A 25,349-nucleotide genomic window follows, 5' to 3' on the forward strand; every position below is an offset into this window, starting at 1 on the left:
TAAAATGTACGTTGACTAATAAGATACAAGTATATCACAAACTCTCAGCCGTACGATATATCGACTATGCACTAAAACGTGTTTTCAACAATTCTGAATATTATCCATGACTAAAATGGCTTGAAAGCAAAAACATCAAGCCAGCATCAATAAAGACTTTTGGAAGACAACCCAATACGCTGTCGTTTTTAAAGTATGTCACTGTCGCTTTTAATCCCCACCCTCCACTTACCGCGATTCGATGTTCTTCCGCTAATCAAGCACCCAAACATATACAAATCCAATTATATAATCTTATAATAAATATAATATAAAAAAATCAAAATCACTTAACGAAAACACGGACGCGAAATCAACGAGTTAAAATCCACTTTTCTATCTCCCTCTTGCGTCCGATCTCCCTTTCTCTCTCCTCTCTACTCATCCAAAACAAAAACAAAACAAGTCAACTCATCTGGTCGGAAAATTCCATGTCTTAACTGTCCGAGATGACTATGACGACGGAGGAGAAACCAGCTTCAGATGGCCGAGGAGGTTGGGGTTTCTTCAAGATCCCGTTTCGAAACTCCAGCGGTCGCGGAAACGCAGCATCGAGTGCCGCCACGTCACCGTTTCCATCGTCTTCTTCTTCTACATCTTCTCATCTCCATAACCATCACCATCACCACAACAACCATCATCACCATCATCAGCTTGGCTATAACGGGCCTCATGGTGATGGATCGGGTCAGAATCAGCACCCGACTCCTTCTCCCTCGGTATCGTCTGTGGCTAAGTCGTTTCTGCCTACGAAACGCAGATTGAAGCTTGATCCGTCGGAGAAACTCTATTTCCCTTGTGAGTTTTGTTCGAATCTCATCTGAATCGGATTCGTAGGGTTGTTTTTGCAATTAAAAAATTTTCGATCTGGTTTTGGATAAAAGATATGATATTGACTTAATAGTGAAATAAAGTTTGAAGAATAGTTGACGTTGACCTGATTTTACTATTATGGCATTTTGAGCATTTCTAAATTAGGAAGCTTTTGGTATATATATATGTTGGCCATGAATATGATTCTGTTACTTGATTATATGAATTAGATTATTTATTATCTTTTTTTTTTTTGAAGATGAGCCTGGGAAGCAAGTGAGGAGTGCTATTAAGATTAAAAATACCAGCAAATCTCATGTAGCGTTTAAGGTATGTTTTTTCTTATCTAAGTGTTTTTTTAATTATCAGAATGTTTTGCATTTTGTATTTGTGCTTACTCTCGTTGCTCCTCTTCAGTTTCAAACAACTGCACCGAAGAGTTGTTTCATGCGTCCACCGGGTGCCATTCTTGCTCCTGGAGAGACTATTATCGCCACTGGTAATTGTTTTTTTCCATTTATTCTTGATGATGCTATTAGAGAAATGAGTGTAGAAGAGTGTGCATGTGACTCTATTTCTCTCCATTGTTGTTGAACTGTTACAGTGTTCAAATTTGTTGAGCCTCCGGAGAATAATGAGAAGCCAATGGATCAAAAGAGCAGAGTTAAGTTTAAAATCATGAGCCTGAAGGTGAAAGGTCCAATGGACTATGTGCCTGAGCTGGTATGTTGATTTTATCATCTCTTGTTTGAACTTGTAAATTGTAGATTAGTAATAACATGTCACCACTATCCAATTTGAACATCTAAATCATCTCAAAAACATAATAAAAGTAGGTATTTCCAGCTACTTTTTAGGCCTAGGCATATAAACCGAGCATGTTTGATATTGTTTGTCATGTTCTTAGGCTTTACTGAATATTCTTTTCCGCAGTTTGATGAGCAAAAGGATGATGTGTCTAAGGAGCAAATATTGCGTGTTATCTTCTTGGATCCAGAACGTCCCAACCCTGTGAGTATCTGAAACATATGAAATCAATTCTCAACTACACAGTGTCTTTTTCACTAATTATCTATCTGTATGATTTATTATTGAAAAAGGCACTGGAGAAACTGAAGCGTCAGCTAGCTGAAGCAGATGCAGCAGTGGAGGAAAGAAAGAAGCCACCAGAGGAAACAGGTCCAAAGATGATTGGAGAAGGACTCGTGATCGATGAATGGGTGAGAGTCACACTTTTACCATCTTTAGTTTCTTCCATTAGATGATATGTGAAAAATCTGACATTGTTATGGTCTCTCTCTCTCCTCTGTAATGAAAACACAGAAGGAACGCCGAGAGAGATATCTTGCACAGCAACAAGGCGAAGGAGTTGACTCTGTCTAAGAACTAAGAAGATCCTTCTCAGGACAAAAAAAACAAGTGTGTGCTTGTGAAGAAAGAAGAAGAGACCAAGATATTAAATTTTCTCTGCTAACTTCCATATTCATAATGGAATCTAAGGATCATGTTAGTAAAAAAAAAAGACAAAGAATGAAACTTTTTCATGTAAAAAAAAAAAAAGTAAACTTGGGGGGTTTGTTAATGAATTGTTCATGTTAAAAGACTAATAAAAAATGCTGAATCCACCCGGTTGATTTAACCTTAAACCGAATCTCTTTTTCATACTTAAACCGTACCGGTCAGGACCCAGAATCCAATTCGAATGTTCGGTAGGACCGGGGTATCGAACCAGGAATCTTTAAATCAAAAGATGCTAAAAAGGATCTTTTCTTACGTGTACAACTTCTCAACCTTTCTTCTTCTTCATCATCTCTGCTCTCTGCTTCGTCGTCCTTCCTCCCTCTCAATTCATTCACCGGCGTTGACGACCCGTCGCAGCTCAGGACGAAGATTGTACGGATTGTAAATTTTATTATAATGTCGATGAGCAATTCGTTGAAGAAGCTCTCGTCTTGTGTTCTTATTGATCTCGACGGAACCCTAATCAACACAGGTATATATACTTGTAATCAGCTTATCTTCTCGTAACTTTGAAATTCGATTTGATTTGATGTGTTAACTTGTAGATGGTGTAGTGAGTGATATATTGAGGAAGTATTTAAGTAAATATGGAAAGCAGTGGGATGGGAGAGAGGCGCTGAAGATAGTGGGGAAGACTCCGTTAGAAGCTGCGACTACCATTGTTGAAGATTATGGACTTCCTTGTGGTGTTGATGAGTTCAATTCTGAGTTTTACCCTTTGTTCTCTGCTCAGTAAGTTAAAAAAGTTCCCTCCTTTTTGTTTTTGCTTTTGTTTCTTTTGGTTTTGAGTGTTTTTTTTTGTGTGTGTGTGTTTGTAGGATGGATAAGATCAAGTCTCTTCCTGGTGCTAATAGGTTGATTCGGCATTTGAATGGGCATGGTGTGCCTATGGCATTGGCTTCTAACTCTTCAAGGGCTAATATTGAATCCAAGATCTCTTATCATCAAGGTATGAACTTTGTTTTATGAGATGTTTACTCAGTGAAGAGTAATCTCTGTGTCGTCTTTTGTGTAGGTTGGAAGGAATGCTTCTCGGTTATTGTTGGTAGTGATGAAGTTTCCAAAGGAAAGCCTTCTCCTGATATGTAAGTTCAAGCAAAACACTGGCCAGTTCACAATTGTAATGAAGCTGATAGACTTTTTTGTACTGAAAAGTTTTCTGGAAGCAGCGAGGAAGTTGAATAAAGATCCTGGAGAGTGTTTGGTTATTGAAGATTCTGTGTGAGTCTTTAACTTTTAGCTTATTGTTTTTGTAGCTGAGCATTTGGTTTCTCTCTTGAGTAATAATAGTTAGGTTGAATTGGCAGGCCTGGTGTTTTGGCTGGTAAAGCTGCTGGGGCCTCAGTGATTGCTGTGCCTTCTTTGCCTAAACAAACTCATCTCTATACTTCTGCAGACGAAGTCATTAATTCTCTGCTTGACTTAAAACCTGAGAAATGGGGTCTTCCTCCATTTCAAGACTGTAAGCAAACACTCATGAACTTCTCTCACTAATCTTTTTTTCTTCTCAGTGAAAAAGACTTTGATTTGCGTTTTGCAGGGATAGAGAACACTTTGCCTATCGATCCTTGGCGTATAGGAGGTCCAGTTATCAAAGGATTTGGCCGTGGCTCTAAAGTACTCGGAATCCCCACAGGTTTGCACAATTACCATTAAGCTCTTCTTTCTCTTCACCTTTGTATGGCTTTTTTTCTTATTTCCGGATTTGTTTTCAGCTAACTTGTCAACAAAGGATTACGCTGAGGAGCTAGTGGAGCATCCTTCGGGAGTGTACTTTGGTTGGGCGGGGTTAGCAACGAGAGGTGTCTTTAAAATGGTCATGAGCATTGGTTGGAATCCTTATTTCAACAACACTGAGAAAACTATTGTGAGTTTATATGAAACGTTTTTTTAAACTTGTTCACTCTTGCAGTGCTTTTTTTTTCTTTAAATTGAGCCTATGTTTACGTAGGAGCCATGGTTGCTTCACGATTTCACTGAAGATTTCTATGGAGAAGAGCTACGTCTTATAATCGTTGGTTATATACGTCCTGAGGTATTTGTTATTATCATCATCTATTCTCATATGACTCTCATGTGATGTGATGTGGTCATCTTCTTCTTGCAGGCTAACTTCCCTTCACTGGAGAGTCTGGTCGCAAAGATTCACGCGGACAGGGAAGTTGCAGAGAAGGCTCTTGATCTTCCATCGTATGCTAAGTTTAAAGATGATCCTTACCTGACTAAATGATCAAAATCATTTTATGTAAAGAATCAAAAACTCTTTTTTTTTTCCTCACATTCTTGATTATGAATTGATTTTATAATCAAACTCGATGATTGTTTTCGAAACTCGAATAAGACTTTTGTCTTTGCTTTACTTTACCGTCAAGCAATAGTGAAACAGGTTCTTGCATTAAAGAAAAGAAAACAATACATAAACTTTGTTCGTGTCTGAAACGAAACAAACAAAGTACTACTTACTAGTTACTAATCGTATCCTTTGATTGATTATATTATGAGTTACTAACCAAACCAAAAAAAAAACATATCGTTTTCTTGGTTCGTTAATGGACTTTTCCCATCTCGACACGACCATTCTCATCTCCCTCAACGAACCTTGACCAATACCAATGCGATCTCCACACCTGATTCATCTCCTCAATCGGCACACCTCTCGTCTCCGGCAAGAAAACGTAGATGAAAACCGACATCACCGCCACGAAAAACGCGAAGAATATGAACAACCCGAACTTCATGTGACAAAGCATCATCAGAAACACTTGCGCGATTATGAACGTGAAGATCATGTTCATCGACACCGTTACGCTCTGAGCCGCAGATCGGATCTCCAGCGGGAAAATCTCCGAGGGAACAAGCCAACCGAGTGGACCCCACGACCAAGCGAACGCCGCCACGTAGATGCATATGAACAAGACCACAACAATGGCGTACCACTTTGGTAGAACCCCAGGGTTCCCGTCGACCCCGAACTTGGCTCCGATCGCCGCCGCAACAGCAATCTAAGAAGAAGGCAATTGAAATGTTAAACCGGTACTCAATAATCTGATTTAAATAATACTATTAAATTTTAAAAAATTATTGAAAATATTTTGTTTAAAAGTTTAATCATATAAATTAAAATATAATATATATATATAGTATTTTTAAAAAAATATTTACCCTCCGCAAAAATTAGTTCTAACGAGTTTTTGAATTTAAAAAGTTTACAACAGTTTGAAACGATTTATTTTGTTTTATGTGAATGTTGTAAAACACCAACAAACCAGACTCTTACGGGAAGCAGCAGTGGGGAATTTTCCGCAATATTCGTATCGTGGACACCTTAACCGAAGAGAGCAGAACCACTACCAAACTATTGCGGATGGTAACCAGAAAGCTAATGATATTTAACCGGGTTTAGGATATGAAACCTCGGAAAACAGCATTTGGATATGTTAAACCGGCTAAACCAAAACATAATAACCGGATTAGTTTCAGAGACGAGAACCTGAGAAATTAGCATTTGAAGTCCTCCCTCAAGGAAGAGAAACCGTCTCCCCCATTTATCAACTCCATAAATCGAAACAACGGTGGCTCCGACGTTAACCAAACCGGTAACAACCGCCGACATCAAAGCCGCGTCGTTTTCAAACCCGATCGTTTGAAACAGCACCGGCGCGTAGAACATGATGACGTTGATCCCCGTGAGCTGCTGGAAAGAAGGGATCAGAATCGCCATAGTAAGATGCGGCCTGTACTTCCTCTGCAACAGGTTGCGCCACGGATGCTCCACGAGCTTCGAAGCTTCGCTGGCGGCGATCAAGTCGTTCATCTCGTCTTCGACGTCGTCGACGCCTCGGATCTTACGGAGTTTCGTCTCGGCTTGCTTGAATCGGCCTCGCTCGATCATGGAGTTCGGTGTGTCCGGGAGGATGAGGGATCCGACGGTGATGATGAGAGCGGGAACGACGGCGCCGCCGAGGCTGAGCCGCCAGCCCCAGCCGCCGGGAATCTTGGAGAAGAAGAAGTTTAGGACGCTGGCGACGAGGATGCCTATGGTGATCGAGAGCTGGAACCCGATGTTCAGTGCTCCTCTGTATTTGTATGGTGCCATCTCCGAGAGGTACAACGGTACGGACTGTCAATTTGAAAAGAAAAAAAGTATTGACGTTATTTTGTAAATATGATGTATTGTAAGGGTACAAAATCAAACACTAAGTTCCACCCCAAGATTTTCAATTTGGAAAAGAATCTAAAAGCTTTGAGTATACTTTGTGATACTTAGACCATGTCAGAGACTACCTGTACAATAGAGTTGTCATATACTCCACTGATACTCTATTTTAACGTGGAAAATAAAATGATAATAAATTAAAATATTATTATTTTAAACTTTATTTTATAACAAAAAAATTAAAACATTATTACTCTAAATTCTATTTAAAATAAAAAATAAAGTGAAGTTAGAGATGTTTTTGTATAACCAAAAGATACGAAAACACACATGTTCCAATCAAACATGAGATAGAAAATTGAATATTACTAACTTTTAATCCTCCTGTTCAAAATAATTAATTTTTAAGGTTTTCGTTTATCAGTTAAGAAATTATTAACTTTTGTTCGATCTATCTCATTTTCATAAAGACAATAATAATTACAACTAATTCAACCAATAAAATATTGTAAAATACAAATAATTTTAAACTTTTCAAATTATGTTTACTTTTTGATTAGAGACTTAAAAATATGAATTAAACAGAAACAAAACAAAAATTCTAAAACATCACTTAAAATTAAACAGAGTGAATAGATAAATATCAGCGCAGCAACCAAAAGAGTAACAGAGCGAGGGTCTATGTGATCAAAAACAAAGTACTAGCTCATAATTAGAATACTATATAAAAATAATGACGGACCTGATTTGTGAACCCAATACCGAAACCGAGCAACAAACGACCAACGATGAGCATCCAAACTGCGGTTGCGAAACCGTTAAGAAGAGCTCCGGCGCAGAAGAGAACTCCTCCGAGAAGCATCGAAAGTTTCCTGCCAAACTCACGAGTAACGTAAGAAGCAACAACGCAAGAGCAGAGCGCGGCGAGGTAGAGAGAGGAGGTGAAGAGAGTGAGAGGAATGCTGTCGAATTTGCAGTATTTGCTAGACTCTTGATCGTTCTTTTGTTTCTCGTATACGGATGGGAAGAACTCCTTCTGAAACGAGTCCATAGTTGTCACTCCACCTGCAAAAAATAACAAAAATCATAAACAAAATTGTAACATCAAAAAACAAATTAGCAAAAATAAAGATCTTGTCGGAAAAATATGGAGGAAAATATTACCGGAGATTCCAATGTCGTAACCGAAGATGAGACCACCCATGGCAGCCACGATACACGTCATGGTGACGTAAAGAGTGAGTTTGCCGGGATATTCCCTATTGCCATCTCCGATGACAATTCCGACTGCGGGCATTTTGGATTTTACTAAATTTTAAGAGTGTAGATTAGAATAAGCAGATGAATCGTTACACGTTCTGTGTTTATTATATATAAGCAAAGGTGTGGAGGTTAATGTGGATTCACTAGTAAGCTGTGGATAGATCGTTAACTTACTTAACGTGTTGAATTTAATTGATTATCTTTTATGCTCATTTTCCTTAAATTTAATAATTCATTTATGTGGTAAAATTAGCACCAAATGAACTTGACATGGAATTAAATCCTCGGTCTTTATTTTCCATCTAGCAATTGGACAAAATAATCCAGCCACATTAATTCGCATGCATCTCTCTAAGTCAGAGTCTATTGATTCGCATAGATATATAAGTCAAGAAATTTTTTTATAAGGTTTATAATCCGTGGAAATTAGAAAGAATATGCATCATATTGTATTTTAATAGAAAATGTCACAAAAAAAGTAATCTTACTTTAGAATCCCAGGTTTCTACTTTCTAGCATGTAATAGATTCAACGATATGGATGGGGAATGCATGTTCATTTGAATTTATTGTTTCCTTTTAAGTAAAAAGTTATAGGTAAAGTTTGCGATATGGTTTAGAATTGTGGTTGAGAGGTTAGGTTTTGTTTTGAGTTACTAGTATGAGACAGATGAACAATTTTAGTATTACGTATTGGCAGAGGACTCTCCTATACCATTCTATATAATTAACACTCTACCATGAAGTGGGAATTAAATTAATTATGAAAATCTTTGCGAAGGATAATAACAGATCTAACAATGAATTTTCTGACTAGACGACACATGTTTTGTTTTGATATTGTAAAACATTACTCTTTTGTAAGGCGCTAAGTTCAAATTTAATTTAGTTTTAAACACATAAAAACTAGAATTTTTTTGGGGTCAAAAACTAGAATTTATAAATCACCAAACAATGAGGATCTGTCTTCCTGGAAAAAAATAAACCCAATCCAAAAGCATAAGAAACAGAGGATCATACACATGGACCCATGGTGTATTTACTTACTATGAATTTTCTCTGTTTAAATGTTGCATATATATCATTCACATTGGCTACAATTGAACCCATTTTCACAATCTCCACTAATTTTTTTTTTCAGCAACCTTTGACACAAACGCCTCACTAGAATCATCATACGAGATTTTACACCAAAAAAGTCTTGTCATTGATTAAAAATTTTTTTAGATATAAGGAAATCTCACATTGTTAAGATCATATGATCTGCAGCCTCTAGAAGAGTGATTTGCACTAAATTATTGGCCACGGGATAGAGTTTGACTAGATCTCGTTGATAAAATCATGAAGCTAAGAAGCAAACTCAACACCTGTTGGTCCACCACCAACTACTACAAAATTTAGCATCATCTTTCTTTCTTATTCGTTCAGTTCTGGTAAACTTTCCTTCTCATATGAAACAATGACAGTTCTACGGATTCTTTGTCCATCTTCAAGACTTCAACCACCTGCAATCCCACCATCAGTTCTTAGAGACATCTTAAAAAGAGATAAAATCCTTCGGAATATTCTTACATCCATATAAGCAATCCGTCATTTTACACTTTGCTCCACAAACTACCATTGCTTAGAGAACAATGTATAGAGAGTGGAGCAAGAAAACTATTAAAAATGGCTAAGGAAATGACAATTCTCCTCCACCCCAGGAATGTTAAATGTGTTAGACTGAGTTACAAGATAGTCATAGTCAACATCAAAAAAATTTATTCCCGTTAGAATCCACGTCTTGTTTAGATCGACAGTAAACTTTCTTGCTTCATGGATCAATCTTGAAACATTCTGCCTCCAAGAAAGATACCTCACCTCTGTTTCTGCCTTATCAAGAGACATAACAAGCTTGCATTAATTAGTAGCTACTCAACGCAATACAAACACTAGAATAAACTTGGGCAAATTAAACAACAAAACTCAGAATGTTGTCTCAAAAGAAATATAACAGAACATTTGTAGTGAGAACTGAGAAGTACCAACAGATTTCAGTTTCTGTTTTACCTTCCTTCCGGACTGGCTCAGCTACTCTGCGAGCTTTCAACAGTAGCTCGTATGATGAGTTTTTCAAATCCTTCAACAAACATTTTGGTTTGACAAGTGTCAAGCGTGTGAAAAACAAAAATAAAAATGTAAAAAATAGAAAAGTAAGGGCAACTAGGTTAGGGACTTTGAGGGACCCAACAAGAGAGGAGTAACAGAAAATGCATGTCGTCTATTTTCTTATTTTGTGACGGTGTGGTACTGAAAGAGACAAGACGAATCAAATAGTCTTGTAAATGTTGGTAAATATTAAATGCATATTCTAATAAAGTTGTATGCTGCTCTATATATATCAAAATGAATGTTGATGAGTCGATGTTTGTATAATTGTATAACGAAAGACTGTTGTTACCTAATGGGTTGTCGCATTTCTGTGATTGCGATTACAATACACTCGTCCCATTTTCTTTTACAAACGGTTTAGATTATCCAAAAACGATAATAGTAAACAATAACCATTGTTGTAGAAAGATTTTTAACATTGCGTTGTTAATTTGTACCTTTTTTTTTTAATTTCTGCACTTAAAATATGTTTGATGGTGAAATTACTGGAAAAAAAATCTCGTTATAACAATTGAATTCATGTAAGATGGAGCAAGTTAAACTTGTCATTATGTCGGTGTAAAATATAATTCACCAGATCAAACAATTTGTCACAAACGCCGTAGCAAAATTAGAGTTCGAATCTTTTGTAAAAGTTCAAAAATTGAACTAATCCTCACACAAATTGTATAATACATGACACTCGTATAGAAATGAGCCAATCCATACTGTTGATTTTTCTTTCTTTCTGATCCGCAAAATCGTTATGGAACCTTTTTTTTAGAACATTGAAGTTGTTATAGAATTTGGAAGCAAAAAATAAAAATAAAAATAATAATTCACATGATCATGGAGAAAGATCGATCTCGATCAAACCTTCCTCCTCTGCATGAAAATCCATCTCTGTTTGATTCTGTTTACTCATCTTCTTCTTCTTATACTCATCAACGTCGAGTTTAATCTCTATCAAACCGGCTGCTCCATCGTCCTCCTCCCACCTGTATCCCATTTTCTCCGGCGACATCCAGCTACTCATCTCCGGAAAAGTAAACTCCGAAGAAGAATCCGAATCCGATCCAGAATCTGATTCCGGGTAACAGAGCGACAACGACGGGTACCTCTCGAGTTCCCTAAACCGGGTCGGATCCTCTTCTTCGTCTTCGTCTTCGTCATAGGCTTCGTGAATCACCTCCAATGGCGCTCTCAAATCCCACTCCACAAACTCGTGTCTTGTGTCGGAATCTTGTTTGGCTTCGGACAAGGAATAAACATCAAACAAAACATCAGATTCTTCTTCGGTCTTAACTTCTCGTTCTTTGCTTTTCCCGGGTCGGGTAAGCGGTTCTCGGGTGGATCCGAGGCGTTCGAGAGAGAAGAGAAGGGCTCCGGAGATGAGAAGAACAGGGGAGAGGAAGATTCGAAGGGAGTCATCAGGAGAGTAGATGAGAATCAGAGTGCATAGAGCGATGAAACAGGAGAAGAGAGGAGGAGGTTCTGATGAGGAGGAGGAGGAGATTTCTTCCATAGGAGCGTGAGTGAGCGTGACGATGTGGGAGAGAGAGAGAGACTTTGGTGGTCGTTGCATTTAAAAGCCCCCCCCGAGGAGGGTTTTTGTCTTTCTTTTCTTTTCTTAAAAAAGAGTCAACATATACTTAATTTGTTCATTTAATTCCATTGTTGAAACGTGGAATGTATAACTGTTGATAGAATCAAATAATTTATTTCCTTTTAAATAACAGAAAAATTTAAGGGATGACAAAAATAACAGAAGACTTTAATATTATAGTAAGTATTTAGAAACATTCTAGATATTTTTTTAGTTATATTAAGTATATAAAGATAAACATTGTGAATGGTTTTGCTTTATTTCTTTTTCGGTTAAGACTTATCTTTTAGGCTGTAACTGGTAAATAAAAAAAGGAATACATGAAATATAAAGGAATGGAATAAGATGAATGGAATGCAGTAGAAAAATGGAATGAATTCATTCCATCTATTCCTTATCAAAATTGTTTTGAAATATTTTGCTTTGTATTTTGGATAGATATTTTTGAAATTGATGGGAATGAGCATTCCATTCCATTCCATTTATGTTAAATGGTAAATTTTTTTATGGAATGATGGAATTGATCATTCCAAAGCATTCCATTCCAAAAATGGTCAATCCAGTTACAGCTTTAGTATTATCGTTGGTTTTTACCTTTTATATGTAAAGAATTTAGATTTAAGATAAATGAAAAATTTAGATTTGAGTCATATTCTTTTTCTGAGTTAGAAGTTTAAATTCAAGATGTTTTTTAAGAGACATTAATTTTAGAAACTGACATACTAAATATGATCTTTGTGTTGTCATAACTAAGATAAACGAATAAATTTGATTTGAGTCGTTTTTTTGTTTTCAACTAGAATTTAAGATTCGCAGCGATTTCAAAAATACATTGATTTTAAGTTTTTAACCATTCATGTATTAAAGAGTTTGATTATAATGAATTGTACCTTTATATTTTTTTTGCTATAGCATTAAAACTGTAGACTTTTTTGTGTTGCGGTAAATGATTTTGTTGTAAGATTATAGTTGTAGATTTTTTAAAGTTTAATGATTTACATATAAATTTTCTAAAACCAAAAATATGTGCTCTAGATTTATTGCTTTCTACACCCAAAAATAAACAAGAAAGAAAAAAAAATCTGTAACTTTAAAAACATTTTACAAAACATGATTAGAAAAAAAATGTGTTTTAGAAAGAATCTGGACTGTAGAGAGATCCTACAGCATTTTAAAGCGCTTACCGAACACCCCTTGTGTTATTAACTTATTCTAGGTTCCACTACTTCACAAGCAAAAAGACTAATATATTAGGGTGAATTGGGTGAAAATCCTAAAAGAATATGGAAATTAGCAAAGTACCAAAGAGAAGAAAATAGTGGGGTTTAGTTTTTCTCTGTGACATAGCAATTTACCTTAGTACCCCTAGCTCTTTGGACGTAGGTTTATAGATGGGAAAAAGATTTTTAAGCTATTATAAATATTTTGCTTAGATTTTTTGGGGGATTTTCTATATAGTAAACAATAACGCTTTTTCTTCTCTCTTATTTATCTCTCTTGTCTCTTCACCCTTCCTCTTCTCTTTTCTCTTCAACTACTTCAGCTACATCTTTGGTCGGATCGTCTTTTTTTAGCTGTATCTTTGTTTTCCTTTTGTCTATCACTGTCAATGATTTACATCTCCATTCTTGCTCTTAACATGTAGATCTAGATCGTTAGATCCCTTCTCGGTTGTTCTTGCATGTTTGTTTTAGATCTTCTGGTGCATGATCTCTTCCAGTTGCTGGCTCGGGGTTTGATCTAAGCACTGAGGGGCTCTGTTTCTAGATTCATGGATCTTTATTTGGTTCAAATTTCCTTTCTCTAGGCGTTTTCATGGCACTAGATAGATAGGGAGAAGCATGTGAGGCTTCAATGGACGTAGGCGTTGAAAGTAATTAGTGATTATAGGTGTAACAAAAATATTAAATATGTATCAAACATGTTAGCCGCATTGAATAGTATTAACCGGTTTGAGTATGTAATCATATGCGATTGTCTGTGGCTAATAACAAACGTAGAGGTTTAATTTCATATGTACCCGGCTAAAATTTTATGTTTTCTATTAAATATAATATTAATTTCAACAAATCGAAACACAAATGCTAAAAAATGTTGATATTAGGATAAATAATTCAAAGGTTGGGTAAAATTAATATTAGCTATCAATAAGAAAAGCTTATATGTCTCACAATGGATCTTAAAGATTAATTCAAAATAGAAATGAAAATATGAATAAGTAGTTACATGTTAACAAATTAACTAACAGGCTAATAATAAACACAAAGATGCTGATATTCCACCGACTTTCTTTGGAAATGGTTTTGCTGACAACTTTATAGCAAACGAAAACAGTGGACATCCACCAGTAAAAGGAATAATAGAAATTCTTGATGACCAGGATGAGGTGGTGGACATTAATCATGGAACTTTGGGCACAGGTTAGTTATGTAGAACAACATCTACATCTTTGTCAGTCTTTTTACTAGCTAATATAATTTGTTTGAATGCTACTACATATATTAACCTGATAAGTATATCATTAACTGTCAATATTAAATAGTATAGCGTTTTATGATATGATAACTGCTAAAATAAATTATGTAAGCGTAACTAACTGTGCTGAAAATGAATATAGGTGCTTCAAACAGTGTGCAGGTTCTTACTAATCAAGAGGATGCACCGCCAACCTTATAGGATTTTGGGATAGACTTGGTGAACTACACTAAACATGGAATTCACCAGGGACATACTAATGAAGGGTTAGACAATGGGATGATGTTTCGGGAGGGAGTTATAACTTATAAGTGATGGCCGAGCGGCTGAAGGAGAGTTAACTATTAATGATCCAGATGTCAAAATGTAGGGGTGATTCTAGGTACCACGGGAAACAGTTGATGGAGGAGGTTCTTCAACAGGGTCCAGTAATGAATACATTTCACCCTATCGGCACGGTTATGGAAAAAAATAGCATTTAGGATGGTTTTGGGGGATAAACTTATATGTAACCGTATAAGTATTGTTTAGTTACCGTTAATTATAATCGGAAACTGTTAGAAGATAGTTTAGCAAGGAGTGATTTGATTTTGGTTTGTTAAAATATCTTGTAACCATTGTTGTTATATATAATGGTCAGCTACTTTTATGTGATTGTTTCATAAATAAAATGTATGTTAACCAACTGGTTTTAATTGAGGGAGAGAAACATAAAATGAAAATCATACATTAAAACATATCCAGTGGCTGGATAAATATATCAGTTAGCAATATATTTATAAATTTGGCTGGATAAATTATAATATGACGATGAAAACTGACATTGCGCGCAAGCGAATGTATTTAGTGTTTCCTCAACACGGTTTAGTGATTACTGTTAGCTGTGTTAATTAATAATTAGAGACTTAATAAATCTCAGATACGAGGACGGAGATTCCGCCGGAGCGATGGATCTGAGCGGAGGTTCGGACTTGTTTCTCCCACTGGATGCCGCCCCAGGAGGCGGTGAGGTAGCTGCTGCCGGAATCAACGAAGCTCTGGAAGCTTAGGTAGGAGGCGGTGAGGGCGATGAGGAAGAGAGCCCAGAGGAACATGGTGCTCATCGAAGCGAAGCAACAGTGGAGATGACGGTTTCACCGGTCGATTTTGCATTTTCTGGCGTTTACGGAAACAGCTCACATGGTTAACGGCGTTGACGGAAAGATTTATCGAACTGAAAAAAAAAACAAAAAAAAAAAATTCAAAAGAGGGGCGACACATGTAGATTTTTATTTTATTTTTTGGTATCTTCCAAAAACATCTGCTAAGGAGAAGAGCGAGCAACGGAGGAGTAATTATGAATTTTGGGTTATCAGATATGTTAGTTTTGTCTTGGAGTTATCGATAGAAAGGTAGTAGGGGTGTAATCGTCATAAAAGTTTCGAACAAAGTGACAAAAATCCTAAATGGGTATAGAGCTAATTAGGACATAAATCTTATGTGTAGAGTGCAAATACTCATATATTATGGAATGTAATAAAATAAAAGTACATATATATATATATATATATATATTTTTTTTTTTTTAAAGTACATATTTTATCATACTTTACTTCTTTTTATTCGATTTGAGCATTGCGTCCCCGTTTGAGCCGGCTTCCTTTTGCATTGGAATACTTACCCCGTTGTTGAAAATTCTAAAACAACTGCCTAAAATGAGAAAGAGTGTTACCATCGGCCGGGGTCTAAATCACTTTAAAAACCGGTGTAGTGTGTTCGATCGAGTGAAAAAAGTCTAGCATTAAAGTCCAATGTTTGTGTTGTGATTTAGTGAGTTATATTGCTTTTGAACTCTTTATTCGAGTTTTATATTGTTTTAAGATATTTTTCGGATCAGATTCATTTCATGTTGAGTTAAGAATGTTATTTATATATTATAGCCCTACAGAGTCTGGATATCGAATTACATGATCTTTAGGTGGACATTCTGACCATTTGTCGACCTTTCTCACGAGCCACATGGTTCATAAGTTTGGCACAACTAACGTCCACCATTAGAACAAGTGGATCTGATGAGCCAATGTAAATGATGACACCAGTACCATAATGGGAAATGTTCATGTTGTACCACATGACGCAATCGACTTTCCTCCCAAGCATGTTGCTTTGGAGACCTCCAGAAGGTGATTGACACAATGACGCGAAATGTGTATGTAACTTTCACTATATATGTCGCCATCAGATTTCCTTAAGGTGGTGTGCATATATAATTAGTTGCTTTCGTGCATGGTAATTTGATAGACTATAAACTGTTTCTACCGCAAAGAAATAGGTTACGAAAATGTCTCGTATGGATTTTAAAACCTAGGTATATCGCATATACGATTATTCAATGTTCGGCAAACAAATTATTCCAATTGATACATTATTTACTTAGTAGCGGAAGAATATTTAAATGCTAACCCATACCGACATCACGACGTATTGCCTAGATTCTTACAACGGGATCGAGAACTGATTTTCCTGCTTTGATTCTTGGAGTGTTGGTTCGGGAAGTGCGAAAGCTCGGAAGTGCGTAGAACAAAGGCAGCGAATATTACAAGAAAATTTAGCGTAGAAGTGGAAACTATATAATTGACAAAAAAATGAAAATAAATCGAAGCCGAAATTGGAATATTTTTTCATATGATATCACATGACACAAGTTCTGTGTATTTTTCTAGTTGAATAAAAGTTTACTTTTGTATGTACCGGCCGCTCCATGTTTTTCCTTTGTAATTTTGTTATAAAATAAGTCGCGTTAAAGGTAAAGTAATCTTTATTAGGATTAAATTGATGCTAGAGTTTTACATTAATCAGTATACCACCTTTAGATGTAGATTAGTGAAACTTTGATTTGGCATATAATCAGGCAATGATACATGTAATTTGCCCAGTAACTAGATTAACTAATTTAACTGTTTAGATACCGAGATGATCGTTTGGTCCCCCAACAAAGGCTACAAGAAACTTGTAATCAAACTAAAGAACTTCGTAAAATGAACTGAACCACTATTATTATTTTTTTGTAAACGACTGAATCCATATAATTTTACTATTACTTCTAATGGTTTAACTTAATGACCCGTTATGACAAAAAGAAGATAAAAGTCGATGCGAAATAGGATCACGTCGTTGAAATATGGACCTCAGCATTGCAACGTGGAACTGTTACAAAGATGGTTATAATAGGAAAGAAGTTGCAGAGTTACTTTTTCTTTTTTCATTTGATTGATCCCTCCGTATAGTTCCTATTACATGATTATTTTGTAAATGTAATTCGTTTTTGATAGATCAATAATTTTGAGATTTCATCAAAAAAATAAAAATAAATGTAATGGCTCACTAATAAAAAACATTGGAATAACTAATACTCCATCCGTTTCAAAAAGATAGATATTTAAAAAAAAACAAATTGTTTCACAAATATAGATATTTTATGCTTTTTATAAAAAAAGTTGTAAATTTAAAAAAAATTAATTGATTTTATTGAATTACTATTGGTTAAAAGATATTAAAAATTGAAAATTGCAGAAAATAATACTTTTAATATATTGATTTAATGTATTTTCTTAATATGTGTGAAAACACTAGAATATTTATCGAGAATATATTTTTAAAGTATTACCAAGAAAGTTACGTTTCTAACTTCCACAAATAATATGCAAAAAAAGAAATTACTCATTTTGTTAAGTTACAACGGAATATATACTCCCTCTTTTTTTAACACAACCGAATATATACTACTCAGCATTTTATCATCAATTTATACTGTTATCTATATTATGTTTTGCTACCTATAAAAGATACAAATCATAAAAATAATGGAATTGATAGATCACCAATGTTCGATTTTATTGTTTCTAATATATAATATCCAAGAAGTTCCCAGTGTTACACCCATACTCAAACACAAATATTAAACATTATTGTAATTACTTCCTCAACCAATTTCTTTGCGTTCATTTTCATCACACAACATGTCTGCTCATTCCTTTTTCAATTATTTTTCTCTACACTTTTAATCCTGTTTCGTTCTTTTCTTTCTATAAAGATTTAAGTAATAATGAATGATTAAACAAAGTAAAGCAGTCCCGCTTTATGATAGTTGAGATAGAGAAAGATGAGAGCCTGAAAGGTGGTAGTTGTGGCAATGGTAGTGGTTCTTTTGCCCATGTCTTCCTTTTTGCGTGTAACTAATTTGCCTGATTTTTGTTGAACTCGGAAATTTATGTTTTCTTTAACCTAAAAAAGGTCTCTGAAGGTCTGTACTGAAAATTGCAAGTGTTATAAATCGAATTAAATACTTTTGTTATAATTAATAAACAAGATTGGACATAAAGCTTTTTTTTTTGTAACACTATTGGACAAATGGACATAAAGCTTTTGTTTTCTTTACATTATTTCAAGTTTGAGATTCATGATATATAAAGGGTTATTTAAGCAAGAAGCAAGGACTTTATATAAAGTCGACAAAAACAATCAAAGTTTTGATGATTAAGGAGAATGGACCCAAGGGACATCACAAACCACGTGACTTTGATCCATTTTGGACCGACCCGTCCATCAATTAGGCTTGACTTCCATGTAATGATTCTCAAACTTGGATGTCCAAAAGTTAAAAAAGCACATGAACAACTAGTTTTAAAATTGTGATATAATAGTAAAATCAAAGAGAAATTAAGACATCACTTTTCTCCTTCCTTTTTCCCTCCTTTTGTTTCTCGGGTCTCTTTCAAATTTTGATGTATGGGTCAAAGTGGAAACAAAACTGTTCCATTAGATGGATGATAATGAGAAGTAGAGATGCATATGGACTGTCGACATATTGGACAAAATGTTAAGCTTGAGAAAAAAATTATTCATATGTTATATAAAACATCTGTTGAAAGATGTACTTGGAGTCAGAAATGATTTGGGCACACTTCTACGATTGGCTATTTTCACGGGTTCATTTGGAAAATAATAACAGTAGTATAAACACAAACTAAGGATCTAGCATGCATGAGATAATTTTTTTTGTCGATTATATTTAAACGGATTAACTTTTATTCTTACAAAACCTAAACCGGCAAAGAACACACTCATTCCAGAACCATAAGCCGGCATGGCAAAGATTTTCCCCCAGTAACAAGACCAATAACAAAACATAATACATAAATTAAAAGCAAGGACAAGCAAGAGTATTAAGAACCTCTAGGGCTAACACATAATCACTAAAGAGCAAAGCTAGCATGAACCGGATGCCATAATGATCGAAAAAGCGTTGGAGGTCACATTTATTTGGGATGAGAGCAAGGCTTAAGTACCAACTCTAATAAGTACTAACAAAGAACCGCCACTTAAGAGCAAGCGTCAACCATAGGAAGCTCCAAGAAAACTGATCTCCACCCGAACAGTCGGCGAAGAAACACATTGACAATCAATGGCTCATAGACCCAACACGATTGAGCTAAAGCTCCACAGTACCTTACCAAAAATTCAGATCAACCCGTCAATTAAATACCAAGGAACATCACAACATATCAGCACTGAAGCTTCACAATGAACAATTAATCTCAAAGGTCAAACGAGGCCACCTTAAGCCCCAATATAATTGTGCGCCACAGCCAAGAGCCCTCGCCATGGACTCATCTAACATTGTTTCAAGACCACTCCTTCCCCATAACATCATATAACTCTGAGTTCAAGTTACATATTAGAAAAGTTGACTATATTATAGGTGATTAGATACTTAACTAGAAAAAATATATTAGGAAGTGGATAACTGTATTATAAGATAATTTTTTTTAATATAATATGGTGCAAAATATATTAGATCCATATAATAAGAAAGAAAAATATAGTTGTAACGTCCCGATCGTCCATGACTAATGAGTCACTCACGCCTGCTCATTCGGTCCGTGGGCCACATCCTGTCTGACGAGCGATGCGTTATTTTTCGAAGGCTCTAAATTATTTTTATTTTTACTGAACCTGCAATCACCACATGATATTTCGCCCTACTTTGGTCTCACTCACACGGTTAAGATTACAAGTCCGATTGTTTATGACTTTCATGACTTTTATGGTTGAGATTTTTAATTTTAAGTTGACTGTTAAAACTTTTGGATATTAAAAATTGAACTGGTTTTAGAATTTGTTTTCTTTTAACATCTGACTAATTATGTGATTATAACATTGAGAAATATTACATAGACGATTTTACAACCGATAATTCTACTACCATATGAGAATGCACAACTAGAAATTGTTATAAACTTGAATTTGTGTCTTTAAAAAAATTAAGTCACAACTACAAATAGGATTAGTTATTTTGGCTTTGAAATTTCTAAAAAAGGCTTTTGGGACTTTAAAGTCTTATTGGTAAAAAACATACTTTAAAAACTTTAGAAATAAGTTAAAACTTCTAAAGCCATCAAAGTTAAATTCCAATCGGACTCTAGATATGTTGATTTGACCTTGAACCAAAACTATGAAAGCATTGGATTACCTTCATTTCGTATATCATCAGATGATGTAATTTTTTGTTGTTGACACCGACAGATGATGTAGCTTTTATTGTGGAGTTGTGAGTAGTTTGTATGATCAAAGTTTTGTATATAGAAGATTATTGCTGAGTTACAGAACGCATGAACAAATTACAATATGCAGGAAATAGATATACTGTAATATTTAAAAGTTTCTGACTACAGTTCATTAGAGATATAAATAATACTACTAGAATTGATTATCTTTATTGCACCCTAAGACAAAAACAAAAACAGAACCTTGGATACCCTGACTAAAAACCCAAAAGACTGAAATACATTAAAAAACCATTTCAGTTCCCAAGGTAAGCAGAAAATGAAACTATACACAAATCCAAACTCCAGAACCCTAAAAGCTTCTGGATCAAAATGCATACTAATCTTAAAAAAAAGCTATTAACCGTCAAAGAGACTTTAACAGTAGTCATGCATAACACTTAGCGACTCGAATCACACCATCTACATATCTCATCATCATTTTCAAGTAAACAATGCCACAGAGACATTAGACAGCTCCTCTTTCCTCTTAGCCTTGGTCCAACGATGGCGAACCGGTGCGTTAGGAGGCTCGACATCTTCCACTTGCTGGCTCGAATCCTCAAAAGCTAGTTGGTTTCGAGAAGCTCGAGTCTTTTTGGGTGTGGTATATGAAAAGTGTAACTCTTTTGCTATCAAACTCTGTTATAGTGTCAAATTAGCAATAAGAATATAATCAGACTCAATCAAATAAAATGATGGAATTAATGGAACTCACAGCTTCTCTGATTGATTTAGATACAATATTTAGACTTTTCAGATCCTCATGATCCACACCACAAACCACTCGAATCTGTAAAAAAAAATCTTATTGTTAAAATCATATCTAATCAAATCTAAATTTATTTAGAAATTTAATTTAGAGTAAAATAATCTTTTACCAAGAGTTCTTGAGGCAGAGATTCAAGGCAAGATCTCTCAGAAGACAACGAAACATTAGTAGTTCTGCTTCTTTGTCTCTTCACGGGGGTCGATTCAGTTGCCGGAATCTCGAGCAAAGATTCTCCGACTCTACTTGAAAACAAAACCCTTTTTCTCCCTAGCCCTCTCGTGAACGTCACCGAACCTAATCCTAACTCTAACTCCTCTTCCTCACCGTCTAGCTTCGACTTCATTGTTCTTCCTCCTCCACTAAGAAAGTTCCTGAGAAATATAGTTTCCAAGAACCACTCGGCTACTTTAGCAACGCTGCAGAACCAAAACTCACCGATCAAATGTAGATAATGAATCATCAGAACACAGAGAAAAAAAAAAGAACAGAACTGCAGAGAACTGAAACCTGAAGAAGAATATAAAAAAAGAGCTAGAACTCGAGTTATATCCACGTGGCGGTTTGTTAATGGACAGCCGTCAATGGCAGTTTGTGATTAAATCTAGTCCAAGTTGAGGAGCTCTCTCTGTACAAGTTAGTGCGTTTTATTCGGGGGAGGGATAATCGGGACCGTGCGTGCGTGGTTTCATGGGATCATCAATATTAGATCTTTGCCACGTGTTGGCTTTGGGAAGTTTGAACGGTGGTGAAGGCGAGGAGTTTGGTGGTTACGTAAACAGAGGAGTACGACTTTTTTTTTAATGTTCATTGGATTCGAGATAAGCAGCATAGGGTTTTGTGTAATCTTTTATTTTTTCAAAATAAATGCATTGCACAAAAAAAGAGAATATGCCAACATTTTTCTTACTTGGATAAGACTAATAAACATTTTTTAGAAATTCTTTTAAACAGAACACAGTAGGGTGAAAATAATAAGATATCTTAGGCGTTTTCTTCCTCTCCTGTGACATTCAAGTTATGAGAATTGCTTGCAAGGCCATTGTTATGTTCATCAGAAGTGTTCTCCTCGGATGTGACGTAGAAACTCCATAGAGATACACAGTTTTCATCACCTGCATGCCCAAACAAAGAGAATATAAAGATTTTTTTTTAAATCTATTTAAACATTAGCAAAAGAGAGAATATTTTTAACATGTATGAAGTTGAATGGGGAGTTGGTGAAAATGTACCTTTTAATTCAACGTTGTTCTTATCTTCATCGTCATCATCTGGAATTGCGAAACGCCTATGACCAGAGGATGTAGCAGCCATTGGAAGGTATGGGTGGAAAGAAAAAGCATTGACAGTATCTGCAAGTAGTAATTATTATGCTTTAGCATCTCATCAAGAAGTGGAGAATTTACTCAAAAGAACAAAAAGTAAGCTTACCCGAAGCAGCTTGATATCCAGAGACCCAGTTTCCAGTTTGTAAATCATACATATGAACCAGACCATCCTGAAAAAATAGAAAAGAGATATGGAGAAACGATTTTAGCAATTTCACTCCACCTTAAGTTGGTTTTAAATACTTTAAAACAAAAGCAAAGGAAGGAAGATCAATAGTACCTGACCACCGGTACCAAGATGTCGACCACATGGGTCAATATCAAAGAAGACACGTTGGTTTGTGTTCTCTGTTGCTCTGTACAATCTGATCACATATAGAAAGATCCATTCAACACATTATCAGTTGGACTTTTAGAAGTAACTGAAAACTACTTAACATTTGAAAAGAAAGAATCAATTCTGAAGTTCAGCAGGCTAAGACTTCTAGTAACTTGAACGTTTATGCAGCCTTTTGATTGTTTTGTCTGCTCATAAGCTCACTAAGCATTCATATTGTCTCCAGCCATTGTTTTTGTTTGTAGATTATATTCTTTAAACACCATAAAGCTTAGAAACCCAAAAGACAACCCAAGCCAAATAAAATAAACTTAATACTCACTTGTAAACTATCTCAACAGATTTCCGCATATCCCAGCAAAGAATGTAAGGATCCTGAACACAACAAACAAACAATCTCTGTTGAGGACCTGCCAAACATGATTAATATCTAATATAATCTTTTAGTATCTCCCCATAAACAATACCTTCTTCCCCTAAAAGGGCTCATCTTAACAGTACACGAACTAGGTACATATATGCTCAAGAGTCAAGACAACAATCAATAGTTTACCTTCCGACCTCCTGTATATAGATAGTTCCCATCCTTTGAAAACTGAACCTGAAAGCAAGTAAGAAGTTTGATTTTATGATTTACCATTTCCAAATGCACAAAAACAAAAGCAAAAAGTAAATGGCTTACATGTGTAACGCCGCCTTCTTGACCATGTAAAACATACAACAGCTCCATGTTGTCTTCTCTATAAATCCCAGTACTCTGCCCGTACGAGCCCACAGCCAACATTCCAGAATTAGTTGGAGAGAAAGCAAGAGTAGATAACATACCTGCAAATTACAAAACCAGCAAAGGCAAACTGTTATTGTTTATGCATAATCTGTACTAATGATAATGCATCGTTGGAGCGGTGAACTGACAACAACCTGCTTGGCCTTCTTTGTTTTTCTGTAGAGTTGAATACTGCCCAAAATCTCTACCGGGACGATGAAGATCAAACACTCTTATAGAGCTGTTATAACCAGCATAGATCCTAAAAGACACAACCCAAATAAATACAGATGACTGTTAATTAAACTCTCTACCGTGTACGAAGAAGGATGAAAATTAGAAGATGCTCTTGCTTACTTGTTTCCACCAGGATTAAATCCAATTGAAAAGGCAGCAGTTATTTCATCCATAGCATCATAGGCCCGGTACGTGCATCGAAGCTGCCATTGGTATATTCACATATAAATAACCACATACACACCATACGATAGTGATAACAAAGAGAACCAATACGATAGAGCACAACAACATTAAGTTTACAAGAAAAACAAGTAGCAGATTCCATGGAGGAAAAAAAACAGCACCTCACCAGAAGAGCTATCCCAAAGATGGATGGGATGGTCTCTAGTTGTGGTAGCGAAGACGCATGTTAATGGGTCTGAAATCAATCACAGTGAAACAGCCAAGATCAGTCATTCATCAAGCCAAAAAAAGAGAGAGAGGCAGAAGCCTACATGATAAGCTTATTAAATTACCTGAAACTGACATGTATGGATACCAACAGAAATCATAAACAGATTCACCCTCATTCACAACAAGACTCGCACCATACGAATCTACAACTCCAAAAATTCAAAAGGAAAAATCATAAACACATCACGAGTCACAAAACTACTTGACACAGCATGAAACGGCAAATGTTACCTTCTTCAGGGATTGTCACTCCATAACCATTAGAGTCCCCTCCATCTTGAGGCCTAATGCACAAATTTTCAAACTAAAACAAACCCAAGCATACACAATCCACAATGCTTATACGCTACATAAGAGTTTTCAACTTACAGATAGAAGAGAGTAAGTGTATTGTCCTCAGAGCTTGCAAGGAAACACGAACCATCAGGTGACCTGTAAGAAAGCAAATAAAAAAACCCAAACTTTAAGAAAAAAGAACAAAACTTTAAGCGAGTTAGAGAGAGTCGGAGAAAGGGTAACCATTTAAGACCCTTGAGGAAATTGTTAGGGTTCCGAGAGGCCCTGAACTGCTTGGAGAAATGGTGTGTTCTGTAAGGAGAGACATCGAATCTCATGGCGCGCCACGTGGAGTTTGTCTCTCCTGAGTCTACAATTAGTCCGTTGTTTTCTTCTGCTGTTGCTATTGTTTCTCCTTCTTCACCCATCGTCATCGTCGTCGCCGTCGTTGTCAGTGGGGGTGGAAAGTAGCGGAGAAGAGGTTTACTACTTTTGCTCTAAACCCCCAGTCAAAATCTACAAACCGAGAACCCGGTTTAGATGGGAGATTTGGTAAACCGGAAATTCGAAAACCAGTTGTAAACCGTAGTCGAA

General features: G+C 35.8%; 6 protein-coding genes across 7 annotated transcripts; 2 read left to right on the forward strand and 4 right to left on the reverse strand.

Annotated features, from left to right (window-relative positions):
* Positions 1-327: 327 nt before the first annotated feature.
* Positions 328-2,475, forward strand: LOC103859059 (vesicle-associated protein 4-2). The gene is made up of 7 exons (XM_009136542.3): positions 328-837; positions 1,112-1,182; positions 1,270-1,351; positions 1,457-1,575; positions 1,786-1,863; positions 1,953-2,072; positions 2,176-2,475. Exons 1-7 carry the CDS (start codon positions 489-491, stop codon positions 2,233-2,235), a joined length of 879 nt encoding a protein of 292 aa, XP_009134790.1. The 5' UTR covers positions 328-488; the 3' UTR covers positions 2,236-2,475.
* A 122-nt stretch (positions 2,476-2,597) lies between these two features.
* LOC103859068 (bifunctional riboflavin kinase/FMN phosphatase) lies at positions 2,598-4,707 on the forward strand. The gene is made up of 10 exons (XM_009136554.3): positions 2,598-2,845; positions 2,919-3,105; positions 3,192-3,322; positions 3,389-3,458; positions 3,529-3,594; positions 3,681-3,835; positions 3,914-4,009; positions 4,089-4,240; positions 4,325-4,408; positions 4,481-4,707. The coding sequence occupies exons 1-10, from the start codon at positions 2,770-2,772 to the stop codon at positions 4,601-4,603; spliced, it is 1,140 nt and encodes a 379-aa protein (XP_009134802.1). The 5' UTR covers positions 2,598-2,769; the 3' UTR covers positions 4,604-4,707.
* Positions 4,708-4,748: 41 nt separating this feature from the next.
* On the reverse strand, positions 4,749-10,266 carry LOC103859077 (sugar transport protein 12). The gene is made up of 4 exons (XM_009136565.3): positions 7,694-10,266; positions 7,272-7,594; positions 5,864-6,493; positions 4,749-5,375 (listed from the first exon to the last, which is right to left on the reverse strand). Exons 1-4 carry the CDS (start codon positions 7,824-7,826, stop codon positions 4,920-4,922), a joined length of 1,542 nt encoding a protein of 513 aa, XP_009134813.1. The 5' UTR covers positions 7,827-10,266; the 3' UTR covers positions 4,749-4,919.
* A 262-nt stretch (positions 10,267-10,528) lies between these two features.
* On the reverse strand, positions 10,529-12,760 carry LOC103859088. The gene has a single exon (XM_009136575.3). It carries the CDS (start codon positions 11,504-11,506, stop codon positions 10,769-10,771), a length of 738 nt encoding a protein of 245 aa, XP_009134823.1. The 5' UTR covers positions 11,507-12,760; the 3' UTR covers positions 10,529-10,768.
* Positions 12,761-20,669: 7,909 nt separating this feature from the next.
* Positions 20,670-22,094, reverse strand: LOC103859099 (F-box protein SKIP27). Its single transcript, XM_009136586.3, has 3 exons — positions 21,468-22,094; positions 21,305-21,379; positions 20,670-21,228 (listed from the first exon to the last, which is right to left on the reverse strand). Exons 1-3 carry the CDS (start codon positions 21,816-21,818, stop codon positions 21,031-21,033), a joined length of 624 nt encoding a protein of 207 aa, XP_009134834.1. The 5' UTR covers positions 21,819-22,094; the 3' UTR covers positions 20,670-21,030.
* A 97-nt stretch (positions 22,095-22,191) lies between these two features.
* On the reverse strand, positions 22,192-25,248 carry LOC103859109 (telomerase Cajal body protein 1). Of its 2 annotated transcripts, none has more exons than XM_009136604.3 (14): positions 24,999-25,248; positions 24,849-24,911; positions 24,711-24,751; positions 24,542-24,622; positions 24,371-24,444; positions 24,144-24,226; positions 23,942-24,048; positions 23,703-23,845; positions 23,574-23,621; positions 23,343-23,395; positions 22,964-23,048; positions 22,787-22,853; positions 22,588-22,707; positions 22,192-22,470 (listed from the first exon to the last, which is right to left on the reverse strand). In XM_009136604.3, exons 1-14 carry the CDS (start codon positions 25,187-25,189, stop codon positions 22,340-22,342), a joined length of 1,287 nt encoding a protein of 428 aa, XP_009134852.1. In that variant the 5' UTR covers positions 25,190-25,248; the 3' UTR covers positions 22,192-22,339. The 2 variants fall into 2 exon arrangements, with proteins under 2 accessions (XP_009134852.1, XP_009134846.1); XM_009136598.3 differs by having other exon boundaries at positions 24,711-24,763.
* Positions 25,249-25,349: the final 101 nt, after the last annotated feature.

The sequence above is a fragment of the Brassica rapa genome, chromosome A01 (genome assembly GCF_000309985.2).
Source record: "Brassica rapa cultivar Chiifu-401-42 chromosome A01, CAAS_Brap_v3.01, whole genome shotgun sequence".
Classification (NCBI taxonomy): Eukaryota; Viridiplantae; Streptophyta; class Magnoliopsida; order Brassicales; family Brassicaceae; genus Brassica; species Brassica rapa.